Here is a 13,189-nt window from a genome sequence, read left to right on the forward strand (position 1 = left end):
TGGATGGTCCTCCTATTTCAAAACAACTTGGGCCCTCCCAGGCCCGGGTATATTACCCATTCAACCAAATGCCAGCCCCCCCAAATGAAGGCCAGGCCTCGCGCCGAACTGCCATAACTCCATCATTATCTTCTTCTCGTCCTCTCCGACGCGTTGCGCCATCTCCACTGTGGCGCACTCGGCCTTCCCTCTCTGCCCTTCAGACATCCGCCGAGGGTGCACCGCCAAATCTGCCCCCTGAGCCGCCGAGGTCGATAGCAAAGTCGACGAGATCGACCGACCTCCCACCCCCGACCGTGACATTCCGGGCTTCCTCGACGCTCACTCCCCTGCCTGATGATGAGCCTATTGCCGAGTTTGCCGAAGTGAAGAACTTCTGCAGTGTAACCTGCGCAGCCGAGGCGTCCACGAGGCTGCTTTCCTGGAATATAAACAGCACAGCCACCCGGGCAAAGTCGAGAACTTCCTCGTTCACCGTGAACCTGACCGAAGGCGGCAAGGGCGTTGCCCCCCCTCCAGAGGACGACGTGGACGTGGGCATGGACACGGTTGTCATCACCGTGCTGGTGGCTGTCGGGGAGGGCGAGGGGGTCAATCTGTCTAGAGATAGCGTAGTGCCAAAACCCACGGCCCCGCTTGCCGTGAGGGTAGTTCTGAAACTTGTTTCTTGGGCCGGCGGCGCTGCTGCTAGCGAGAGTGGGTTGCCTATCGTAACCGTCGTGAAGCGCCCGACCATAACGGTAATCGTTGTAAACAGAACGCCATTGATCACGGCGGCATTGACCCCGGCCGCTCCGACTACTTGGGCAGCGCCTTGACGGGCTGAGCGGCCTTCAAACGTGACGAGAGCGTTCTCAGCCGAGCAGCTTAGGTTTTCCGCCTCAAGCTTCGCAAGCACTTCGCTGCTAGAAAGCGGTATGGAAAAGTTACTTTGGGCTTGTTCAACGAGGCGCGGAATGGCGTCGCCAATGGTGACGTTGTTATTGTTGGCGCCTGCAAGCGAGACCGTTGTGCAGCTTCTGTCGTCGACCACAGTGCAATCAGAACCGGTAAACCCGTTTATGCAGACACAGGAACAAGTGCCCTGGCTGACAGCATTGGTTCCGCCATTTGCGCACGTTAGCTGCTGCCGGCACTGCTGCAGCGCTCCATCCGCATCGCCGTCAGCATTTTGTCTCCGTATCACGAAAAACTCGACCGGAATCACCACTGCGGCGGCAATTATGATCAGGATCACGATCAGGAGGATGATGAACCCCCAGAGTGGGAGGCCGCAGCACCTGCGTCCGCGCTTCTGATCTGATCGTTGGGAGCCAGTTGTCGGGACCGCCTCCCTAGAGGTGCTGGGCGTGCGATTAAAATTAATAGGTAGAGGCCACGACTGGACCTGTTCTCGTATGCTGTCGCGTATGCTGCGGCGGCCTTGGGCTGCTGCCGGCTGGGCTGGAGGAGGGAAAGCGGCCAGCATGTCCGAGAGGCCCGAACGATACTTCTCGCCATCTAATCCTTGGAGCATTAGCGGTATTCTAGCAGCAGAAGGTAAGTGTTCTCCTTTGACAAACCAGTCTCACCATAATAGTCGTCCAGCGCAGAATTGTCAAGATCATCAAACCGGCTAGCTGGTCGCCTCCCTTTCTCCAGGCTCGCCGCCAGTCTCGTGGCTCGTCGGATGAGGTCTGGCAAGCTTGTCAGACTCCCCCTTGACTCGGCCTTGCGCACGGCATCGATATCTAGGCGTGGCGGTCTTCGTACTGCTGATAGCCGACTGTAAGCACGACCGCCAGCGGCGGGATTGGGCGACGGTGTCGTCCGCCTCGAAGGACTTGATGGGTCTTCCGCACTTGCAGAAGAATAGGCGTTTAGTATGCTGTCCGCCGTTACCGCTGAGCCGATGGGCAGCCGGGAAGCTGTCGGTATCGTGCTGGAAGAGCTCGAGTTCTCCACATAACCTGTTCCATTCTTGAAAGGCCCGTCCTGAATTGGAGTTGGTCCTGGCCGGCCATTACGTTCTGCGCCGTCCGCTACACGTGCTGCCGTCGCGCTGACAAGGGTAGGCTTCGCCCTCTTTCCCAAACTTGCACTTCTTACAAGCTGGCTCTCCTCAGCATCGTCATCCCCGTACACAGCCAATCCGCCCTCTTCAGCCATCGCGTCCGCAAAGACAGGTTCAGGATAATCAGGGCTGGGTCCAACAGATGGAGATCCCCAATTTTCAGGCATTGCAGCACTCGATGCGAATGACGTGTGGGATCGTGCGCGGGGGCTTTCTTCGGGAATGGGCGAGACAAAGGAGGCGTTTGAATAGAAAGACGACGCCCCCCGTCTAGCTGAAGGCGGCGGTCCGAGGTTGACACTTCTCCGCGAGGGTGCCGCTGGCGTCTGAATAGGTAGGGGAAAGTCGGGAATCGATGCGACAGACGACAGCGTGGATGGGCGTGATTGGCTCGAAGGCGTCTCTGGAATTGCCAGCAAATCCTGCCCGGATGACTCCCTCCCGGATCGGGGCCTGTACTGAAAGGACGGCGTAGGATCCTGCACCTTGGAGGCGTCCAAGATCGACGGCACCCTGCTCGGGCGCGGCGGTCGCTGTGGGGGATGCGATTTTCCGGGCGGTGGTCGATATGGCTCGCCGTCGGCTTGGACAGGTGCTATGAGAGGGCCCGGCAAAGGCCACTGAGGTACCTGAGTCGGTTTTGAGATGGCCACACCAATCTGTCCATCTCTTGTCTGCAACGGAAAGGGCGGCGGTGGTCGCTGAGTCCGAGGTTGTGCAGCGGTCGGCGGGCGCAACGCGGAAGGCCGTGCCGTTTGTGGTTCCTCGTCCATCCCGCCGGGTACTTCCCTCGGCAGACCGGCGGCAGCGCGTTCCCTCGCCCTCCTAATGGATCCAGGTAGCGGTGGCCCATCCATATTTCTCCCATTTTGAGGATTCATTTAGTTGAAGCCCCTTTGCCTCCCCGCACATTCAGATCCCGCCTCAATCCCTCCCTCTTGCCTTGCCAGAATCTGGAATATCCTCCCAGCGTCCGGCTTCAACCCGAATGACATAGGCTGGCCTCGTCCAAACCGCAAATAGGCCGATGGTTCGTTTCTATCGGAGGGGTTTCACGAGTACCGACAAGCCGTAAACCCTTTAAGTTTCGAGCCCTCCAAGAATAAAGATGTTGTGCCGCTAGAGACCGGAGCCCAGCGCAGTCCAGGGTCATAGAACGAAAGCGTGTGCACCCTTAACAAACAACAAACGAATGCAATCTATGCCGATGCAAAAAGATAGAGATATGACGCGGCGTATAACGCAGCACAGGCCAGGCACCGGGCAAACATGAAGAAAAACGAACTCGGCAGAGCTGTGAGTGGCCTTCGACCGGGCGAAGCCAGAACGACGAGGCACGTCTTTCCCCCAAAAGGACTAAATGGTCAGCGAGCGACGTTCAAGGTACGAAAGATGTCGACAGGAGAAGGAGAAAGACGACAGGGAACCGAGCTGCCCATGCAAGCAGATTCCGGAACGCCCATTTGCCAAATTTGCCTGTTCAGTAAGAACCGAACAGAGCGGGCTCCAGCGGAAGGTGGCTGCACCCGCGACCAGAGCCAAGAAAAAGGCACCCCTAAACAGCCGAGGAGCAGAAAGGGGGGGTTGGCTTGGGTTGGCATCACGTACGTTTTGAGTTTCCGACAGCTCGACAGGCACCTCTTTTCATAGTATAGTGAGCGGTCGTCGTCTGTTGTCCGTCTACCTCTCGTGCCGAGTATAAGTTAGAGACAGAGATTGTAAAAGACAAAACCACGTATCGGTTGTCCAACCTATTCGTGCGATCACCGCGCCGATAGACCGCTCCGCGGTTAGGGATATTGGACGATGGAGGAGAAAAAGAACATAAAGATGGCCAAAGTAGGTCGCAGCATGCGGTCGCGGGGCGGAGCGCACCGGCACTGGGACTCAGGGTCGGGAACGGAAAAGGGAAAGGGGGTTGGTTGGCAGGGGGGAGGTATGAGATTGGTCACGTACATACACGAGACGCTGGGATTGCGCGGACGGTTATCGTTTCAGAATTCCCGGGCAAAATAGCCTTTTCCACCAGAGTCACAGGCTCACAGCACACTGAGCACAGCCAGCAGTAACGATGTCTGGAAACCGAAGATCAAGAGAAAATCAGGCACCGTCTCGTAGGCGTTCGCAGCACGCCCCCACGGCCAAGGGCGCAGTGCAAAATGGGCAATGAGGGAACAGCGCAGCGTCCAAGGGTCAATACGCAGCACGAAGCAAGCTGTTGGTGATCCGTGGTTGGTCGATCAGCATGTTGTGCGAGAAGAAACAGACCCAGCGCAGTGGTTCAGACCCTCGACGGGGAGTGTATAACTGTGGCCGAAGAGACGATGTAGCGGTGCAAAGGTTTGGAAAAGCAAGCGAGAGGAGGGGAAATGGAGGAGGCAAGAGGCAACGATGTCGTCAACCGACCCGAAATCAAAGCTTAAAGAGCGGACGAGGGCTACACCGCCCGGAAAGTTAAAAGGCACCAGGACGGTCAGACAGCCCAAAGCAGCCAGTTATAGCAGGTAGAATAGGAAAATGGGAAAGAATGACAGCGACGTCAAGACAGGACGGCCTAAGAAAAGTTGCAGAGTCCGAGAGGTCGGTAAGGTTACGGATACCTTCCAGGTTGCACACATTACATTAGAGAAGGGCGACGCCCAAGGGGAACCTCCCGAGCCTGCAGTTCTCGGAGCGACTTCACCCACACGGGAATGATGCAGCGTCCCTGCAGAACCGAGTTCCGACCCTTGCCAGGTGAATGCAGCTTCGAGAATGTCCTGTAGCACCAGTAGAACCTATTAGGAGCTACCGGTACAACCCAAGGAAGAATAGAAACTTGCAGACGCCTCCACCAGAGACCGTGACGAAACCAGTGCAACACATGGTCGTAAAATAGGATCCTGTGCGCGGCGCGACGATATGAAGGAGAAGGTGGGATGGCGAGATGAGGCCAAAAAGGCAGTTCCCGTCTTGTCGGCAACGAGACACCATTGCGCACACTATTGAAGATGCTGTGGGGAGTGGACACTGCTGAACGACTTCTTGCGATGCCAAAAGAAGGGAGGAGCGCGGTCTGAGCTCAACGTTAGTTTTCCCTTCGCGGGCTTTTGCCGTTCACCCTTGCTTTATTAGGTCGTCCGAGACGTGGTCCCTAAATGTATCGATAAGTACGAAGTATGCTGCTGTTCGCATTCCTCTGTTGCGGCGTGGCTTTACGGCGTAGTATATGCACAACATACCTAGTCTGCAAAGCACACCACACCGTGAGAGGCTTCCCTTGAAGACAACGCCCGTCGACAAGCGACAACCGTTTTGAGCGAACGGAAAAAAATCAAGCAGCGGCTGGCGTGATTGGGGCAGATTTAGGGGTGGATTCTTGGCTGAATCGGAAACACTAGCGCAGTCTCCGCAGGGCCCCTGCCCGAGATCCACATTCCACATTCGTTCGCTCGTCCGACAGCAAGCGAACGAGAAGCGACTTGGTTATTTCGACGGTGTCTCTTGGTTATTTCGACGGTGTCTCTTGGTTATTTCGACGGTGTCTCTTGGTTATTTCGACGGTGTTTCTTGGTTATTTCGACGGTGTCACGGACCACTTAGCCATCCCACCCATACATAACCCTAACCCGGGCTTTCAGGCTCACCACACTCGTATTCGCAAGCGCAACCTCAACACCAACAACTTGTCCACAGCCAGATCACCACGACGCGCAGATCGGGCACGGGACAGGGCTTGCAGGTAAGGCAGTGGCAGCCCCTTGCTCAAGGCGTACAGGGTGGGCAGGACCGGGCAGGACCGGGCAGGGTGGGCCGGGCAGGGTGGGCGTGGTGGGCGGGCGGTCTAGCCGGGCAGTATTTCTCTCTTCGGCCTAACCTTTTTTTCGCGTTTTTGGGCGATTCAGCCCGGGGTTCGATCACCAGGCACTCGAATACCGATTCAATTGAGCGTCTGGCAGTAATTTAATTCAGGATTGTTGATGTTGGCTACTGCAAAAGATTGGTGGTGGTGACATGTCTTGCATGTGTGGGCATGAGGTGTAGGTGGTCCGTGACACCGTCGAAATAACCGGAAGACACCGTCGAAATAACCGGGTCGACGAGAAGCGAACGACGACAAGTGGAACCGATCATGATGTACGGACTACGGAGGTACTCCATGTTTTCGTATCTTCACTGTAGACGTTTGATGATGCCAGGCGTCTACCATGATATGATGGTGGCACGCCCGCCTTTTGGTCTTTTGCATGCGCTCGAATGTCGTCTTCGGGCCGTGTGGTGTACTGCACACAGTAGCGACACCGCGCGCGGCACTCTGCGGGAGATCGGCGCGCAACAGAGCAGGAAAAGAGAGCAAAAGCAGCCCGCTGCTTTTCGGACAGCTGATTTTCATTTAGGTTTCAACCGCAACGTTATCGCTCCCTCGGATTTCTAGCCGTTAACGTTAGCGCGTCACTTGTCTTATAACCAGAAGCCCTATTGACCCCATGGACTCGTCCATGGCGAACAGGATCCTGGCAAAAGACACGACCAGCGGCCTATTCATTCAAGAATCCACTCGAACCCTGTTCAATCCCCCCATATCAGATGACCGCTGACAAAACCAGCCTGGGGCAGATCGAGACCCGGAGTCAAGGGTTGACGGTCCGCTGTGCCTTGCACATCCGAAAGTCGGGTGGAGTTCTCGGCGGATTGGGCTGCACACGCAAATCCTGGGCTTCACCGAGATCGAACGTTCGACACAGTCCATCAAAACGGAGGTACAGTGCATGATGAAAGAGATCTACTACAACTTTCTACTACAACTTTCATCGTAGCCTATATAACAACTCGAAACAAGATGTCGGCACTTACCTTATGTAGTGAGAACTGAAGTTCCAACGACTAGCAGTAAGCCTCCCGCCAATGATTTGAACAAGTCCCTGTCAACCTTCAAGTGATCGTGGCTTCCAAGGTCCAGGACAACAAGTGGGTGGAACCTTCCCAACAACACCAACAAGAGCAAAGCGCGCTACCTATAAACACCACCCAACCCCCCCCCCTCCCCCACCCCGCGCCCTCTCTCTTCCCCCTTCACCCTCCCTCGACTATGAATCAACCTAGCCCAAACATTTTTCACGCTTCATTTTTCTTGACGCTCAATGGATTCAAATACTCTGAACCGGCCCTGATGATGGATATGTATCGCTCAGCTGCCCACGATGGGTACAGGATCTGAAAACACGAACAGGTGGGCAAGGTCGGTGGTCGGAGATGAATGATGTATATTGGAGTATGACAGGCAGAAAAAAAGAAGCTGGTCTATATCATCATCTCAGCTTCCGGTATGTATGTGAGACAGTCCGGGAATGCCGGGGTCGTTTCCTCTGCGCATCGTCTCGTTGTTTTTGGACGGGACAGACCTTACGTATTCGTTCTTGCACTACACCTACCTTACTCCCGGTAATCCGTCTCGGTCACGTAGGTAAGTCCACTCAACGTCCTAGACTGTGGATAGGTGAGTTCTTGCCCATGTCACGGACCTTGGGTTGTCCAAAAGGCATGACGAATCGCCATGTACATATTACGGTATCGGGGGTATAAACCCAGCCATTCGTGCCCTCCTCAGAAGAGTTGGCACTGGACATGTGATACTACTAGTAGTATTGCCTAGCTATCATATTGAAATGCGGAGTACCTGTTCTTGGGCAAGGCAACGACCGAAGATGCCCTGTATCGTTAACATTCTAGGGGTAAGTGGGGGCCATGGTGTACATGGCATTCTGGTAGCTCTCCTCGAGAGATGCATTCCCCTCCGCTAGGAAACAAGCCAGAAAGAGCAGTGTATAGAGGATAAGGAATAGACCAAGGCCATGAACAGAAAATTTATGGCTATTGCGCCTTGATTTTGCAAACATACACTGCTTCATGAATCGTGAACAGGAAGATGCCATCCAACCCCCTTTTCCTCCCGCATGGTGGTAAGTCCCGTTTCCGTGGTCAAAACAAGTGCAACCCCGTCTTGGGCAACATCACGCTTGCGCGACCATATCTTGAAGCGTGCCTGCATGGTCAAATAGAAACACCCTGGGAGCCCGATACCGACATAGTACGATGTCTAAGAACAACACGACAACAAACCGATTCAAGATGAAAAGGGGTCCCCGACCGCGCTTTCATTTCCATCGTGACATGCATGACCAATAGGTCTGTCTCCATCCAATCTTCATGCCGCAAGATGGACATGATAGGACTTTCCACCCAGGGCGTTCAAGTGTGGCATGGCCAAGAAAGCTGGGCTCAAAGGATGGCACACTTCTCCTTTCGCTTCCTCCTGCGGCGCCTTTTGGCGGCCAAATTCTCGGCTCGTTGAGCGAGAATCTCTTCGCGTGCCTCCTCCTCGCTGTCGTCCCGTCTCAACATCTGCCGGCAGAGGTCTGTAAACGCCTCGTCGACATTGGCTGGTGGGGGAAAGCCACAGGGCAGCGTTAGCATGGGCAAGAGGAGAAAACATTGCCAAAGGGCGAGTGCTGCTTGCACGCCACGGAAACTTACTCCGCGTCCTGGCGCTGGCTTCGTAGTAAGGCGCATCCCATCTCTGGGACAGGGCGAAAGCCTTTGCACGGTCGACTGCCCGCTGATCTTCGAGATCGGCCTTGTTCCCGACTATGACGATTGGGATCTTCTCGTCGTCCCTGATGCGGATAATGTCGTCGCGCAAAGTCTGAAGCTCGTCGAAAGAGGTCCTCGAGGAGATGCTAAAGACTAGCATGAAGCCATGCCCGGTCTTCATGTAGAGATCCCTCATGGCAACTAGGTAGAGCTGGCGTTAGCCGTATGATACAAACTTGGAAGGTCAGATTCTTACCAAATTGCTCTGTGCCGGCTGTGTCGAGGCTGGGGCACTCATGTCAGCAAAGACACCTCGTGCTCTAGAATGTATGCGACCCCCTTACATCTCCAGCACCACTTGCCGTCCCTAGGTGCCAGCGATGTTAGATCAATACACATCACTATGGTAGTTTGCGGTTCAGGCTCTGCGTACATCTACGGAAATCTGCGTCCTGTATGAATCCTCAATGGTGGGATCATAACTCTCGATCCACTCATTGTGTACGAACTGGGCTGTTTACATGGGTTGTCAGCGCCATAAAAAGGGGGGTTTCGAAACGTTTGGCCAGGGCGTGGGGGGCCAAGCTGCAACACATACCAGTTAGGCAACTCTTCCCAACGCCACCTTAAGTAAGCGACAGAACTACGTCAGCAGATTCGACATGTGACGGGGCGTCTTGGCAGGGTGAAGGTTTGCGATTTTTTGAGGTGCCCAAGGGAGACGCACCGGCACCCAAAACGACCACATTGAATTCCCGGCTGCATGTGCTATGTTAGCAATGCTGGGTCATGAGGTTCAACTAGCTAAAGAGTCTTGAAAAGAAACCTGGGATGGGAGAATTGGCGACCAAAATGAGGAAAAAGGGGGGGGTTTAAGAGGATGGGTAAAACACGGACAAAAATCAGGCCAAAGAGCAGGCACAACCGGACGGATAATTTGGATAGCGGTGGAAGGAAAGGAGGCTCTCTTACCATGGCTGGTAACTGTACTTGGACGGCATTGTTTCCTGGATTAGTGCCCACTCAAAATGAGCTAGATGGCGGTCCAGTGCACTTGATGCCCGTTGACAGTCCCTCTGCACCGCCTGATTCCCGTCTCGGGCCTTTACCAAGGGTCGTCTCGCAGCTCCTACTCCTCACGGGACGCCGAAAAGGCGGGTGCGACGGTCACGAGCCCAGGGGTTTCTACATGCAGAAATCAACCAGCAATGACCACGACCTTTGGGTAAGTTAAGGTTATGGGAAAAGGGGAAGGGCGGAAGATGAGGAAAATCGGAGAACGTGATTCTCTTCGCTAGGATTTTTGGGCCCCTGGCAGGGACTCGGTCAAGCAAGCGGCGCTGGACCGACAAAAATTGGGGGCTGCAAAATGCCGGTGGGGTGGTCGAGGCGCACTGCGTACAGTGCAGTACGTTATTGAGGGGCGCAAGCGTGCGGAGGGAGGGTTGGGATTCCAGCTTTCCAGGCCAGCTCCGGAGCGGCAGTTTTAGCGGGCCGTGGGCGTGGCAGGGTCACCGATGGCCGGCTGCAGCCGCGGGGCAGGGACTGAGCGTTTACTGGATCCTCCGGCTACCTTGGCCAACGGCGGGGCTAACACACCCTTGGGATGAACTTGGGTTCGAGCGGAGGCACGAGGGAGAGAAGGGTAGCCTTATAGGGGGCCCGGCATATAAAGCCGGACCGTTGGTTTGCGCGCAACCCGCCGTAGGAAAAGAACGGATATCGCACTGACCCCGGCGTCGACCCAACTAGGCGCAAGCGAGTGGACCGCACTCAAGAGCAAATGCAAACCACTGTCAAATGATGCTGAATTGGGTGGTGACGCGGCGTGCGTTGGTCCCGGCCTTTGAAGTCGGGATTGGCCCGGTCGTCGTCCCGTCTGGAAGATGGCGAACAGATACTAGGTAAGGAAGGTCCGTCTGGTCTCGTTCGTTGTTCTCCCGGGAAAAGGGGGGTAGTCCATGAAGGGCAGGGCAGGCAGTCTACTATCTTATCCCGTGGTCAGAATTGCGCGAGATCAAACTACTACCGTAAGCCAAACTTGTGTCTTGAAGCTGGAAAAGTCCATGGGCAACCCCACGTCATCGTGTGCCCAAACCTTGAGATATCGTCGATCTCGATGCTTGGACGACGTGAAGAAGCTGGAAACACGGGATGACAGGAGCGACACAGACGTGAGCTTGTACCACGGCAAGGGCTGGGCTGGACGAGAGACAGGGAGAGACAGGCCGGAGGAAGGACAGGCCGGAGGAAGGACAGGCCAGTGCGGTGTCTCGGAGGACTGCCATTCAGACGAGTGCGAGATCCGCATACCTCACATGCAAAAATGCGAGTGACGAAAGCAGCTCTTCCTTCGACGGCCAGTCATGATTGGGGAGAGCAAGGCTGACGGGCGGGCCGAAATGGGACTTTGTCAGGCTGCAAAGAGTTGCTTCCCCGGCCGTGGAGACTCATCAGTCAGGGAAAGGCCTAAGGCATGTTCTGGCGGGGGGAGGGGCACTCTGCAGGGCCTCGAGAGCGCCTATACATAAGAACAGCAGGCCCAACCAACTCTTCCCAGTCCCCACTAAGATACCTTACTCGTAGGGAACCACTCCGGGCGCACTAGCACTTTCTTACTGGCGCACTAGTACCTCATGAGGGTTAGGGTTGTTTCTGGCATCCCCCATATCTTCCTGCGCCGACCCTGGAGAACCCATCTTACTACAGTTCAATTCAACGTACTGGAACCTGTTGCAAATGGCTCAAATGGCTCAAATTGCTCAAATCGCTGAATTCGCTCAAATACACCACTTTATTGAAGGTTGCTCAATTTGCAACAGTTGGCCCGGCCTCCTTGGTCAGCCCCCCCCTCCCTGCTTTACGCCCTCTATCCTCGCCTTCATTCCGAGCCCTCATTCTAAGCCCTCGTTGCGCCGGGTTGCTCTGGGACGCCCCTCATCGCCGGTGGCCCTCTTCCTCTTCCTCCGATTCGCCTGTGCCTGCGGCCGTGAACGCTGCTGTTGAGCGGGCGGGATCTGAGGCTGACCAGCAGCAGGTCCGCCAGAAGACACATTACCCTCGGCGATATCTCTCCAAACGTATCCACGCCCAGGACTGAACTGTAGGGGACTGTCGCGTGTAATCCAACTGTCCGTCGCAGGGCGTTGCCCGGCCTCGCGGCACCGGCGGTACGGGAACCGTCGTACCCGTGTGGGCGTCGCTGGCGTTGCTCCCGGTCTCCGGCGACGGCCGGATCGGTTACTTGACGGCGACGGCCGGATCGGTTACTTGACGGCGGCGGCGGCGGCTGCTCTGGCAATGCAAGGTAGACCAGTAACGGTACCGGAAAGGCAGTCGGATTGATCGCAGTAGGATTCGCACTTGGATTCGCGGTCGGATTCGCAGTCAGATTGATCGCAGTCGGATTGATCGGAATTGAATTTAATGTGGAAGAAATGGCTGTAATTGCGTTTTCTGAGCTTACTTTGCGTGGAATTCAAAGGTAGTAAGATGGATTGTCAGGAGGTTGGGGTTGGCGCCCGGGATAACCCTAACCCTCATGGGGTACTAGTGCGCCAGTAAGAAAGTGCTAGTGCGCCCGGAGTGGTTCCCTACTTGTAACCTCCATTGCCTGCTTACGTTACCTCCTACCACCTAAACCCGCATCTTTGCCACCAACCTTGAACTGCACATCGCCTGTTTGCTGCAAGCGGACGCGAGCTTGGGCACACCGCGTTGGCCTGCAATGCAGGAACAGGTCAGGGATTGAGGAAAAACCTGCAATCCTGAATCGAGCAACGGACCTTCCGTGTGTCCAGATTCCGTCCCGAACAGTTAACTGCTCTCTTTTTCTGACATTTTCGGATGTTCGGTGCCAACTAACAGCGAAAGTGATGACAACGAGGATCCATTGAAAGCAATTGCTATCAGTTCCTTGGCGTACCAAACCCCCAAAACTCTCAATGGTCAAGGCATATATCACCTGCAGACGGACGGGCAGCCAAAACCACGTTGCTTCTCGCTCGGTTCCTCCACCCACCTGTGAGGCTCGCACAGCATTATTGGGTGTGGAAGCGAAAGCAGGACGAGTGACTGGGTTGCTGAACCTGAAAAGCACCGTCCTTGCTGCTGACTCGCAGCAGCCGAGGGAGAAATATCGACAAGCGGCAATTCGGGACCATGACTTACAGGTCAATACTTGTTTGTTTGTTAGCGCGAAACTTGCCCCGCTTTTTCTAGCCAGCCACAGCCCAGGAACCCGAGGAATTCGACCAACCAAAACACGTGCATCTGGCTCACTGACGTATTTTCTAGCTTACATAACTTCGATTTTTCCACCCTGGCATGCACCCGTGCTTCAACTTTTCCTCATTCCTCAACTCCTGGACCTGACTATTCCTTATACACTCTCAACGTTGCAAAGATTACTCCAATCGACAGGGCTTCAAAACAACTATCGCCAGGCCTTCTCCAGGGTTTCAAATCAATGTATTGGCTTGACACCCCTGCTCAGATCCACTCCATGTACCACGCTAGCAAACAAACCAGGGTGTCCTGTATCTCAGAACTCAGACTAGTGGGCGC

General features: G+C 55.2%; 2 protein-coding genes across 2 annotated transcripts; both read right to left on the bottom strand.

Moving 5' to 3' along the window:
* Positions 1-199: 199 nt before the first annotated feature.
* Positions 200-2,910, bottom strand: N656DRAFT_786193 (uncharacterized protein; the record flags this gene model as incomplete). Its single annotated transcript, XM_064816501.1, has 2 exons — positions 200-1,506; positions 1,572-2,910. 2 exons carry the CDS (start codon positions 2,908-2,910, stop codon positions 200-202), a joined length of 2,646 nt encoding a protein of 881 aa, XP_064675012.1.
* Positions 2,911-8,138: 5,228 nt separating this feature from the next.
* Positions 8,139-10,021, bottom strand: N656DRAFT_37140 (ras-domain-containing protein). The gene is made up of 8 exons (XM_064809416.1): positions 9,596-10,021; positions 9,351-9,382; positions 9,222-9,248; positions 9,057-9,136; positions 8,968-8,990; positions 8,880-8,908; positions 8,567-8,824; positions 8,139-8,472 (listed from the first exon to the last, which is right to left on the bottom strand). Exons 1-8 carry the CDS (start codon positions 9,622-9,624, stop codon positions 8,312-8,314), a joined length of 639 nt encoding a protein of 212 aa, XP_064675013.1. The 5' UTR covers positions 9,625-10,021; the 3' UTR covers positions 8,139-8,311.
* Between the last annotated feature and the right edge of the window lie 3,168 nt (positions 10,022-13,189).

This window comes from Canariomyces notabilis (genome assembly GCF_033297395.1).
Source record: "Canariomyces notabilis strain CBS 508.74 unplaced genomic scaffold N656scaffold_1, whole genome shotgun sequence".
NCBI classification, from domain to species: Eukaryota; Fungi; Ascomycota; class Sordariomycetes; order Sordariales; family Chaetomiaceae; genus Canariomyces; species Canariomyces notabilis.

Coding starts and splice junctions, on each gene's coding strand:
- N656DRAFT_37140 (XM_064809416.1), bottom strand. CDS start 9,624: ATGCCGTCCAAGTACAGTTACCAGCCATG. Junction 9,383..9,595: donor AAGTACAGTTACCAGCCATG/GTAAGAGAGCCT, acceptor TAGCACATGCAG/CCGGGAATTCAATGTGGTCG. Junction 8,825..8,879: donor AGCCGGCACAGAGCAATTTG/GTAAGAATCTGA, acceptor AGCTCTACCTAG/TTGCCATGAGGGATCTCTAC.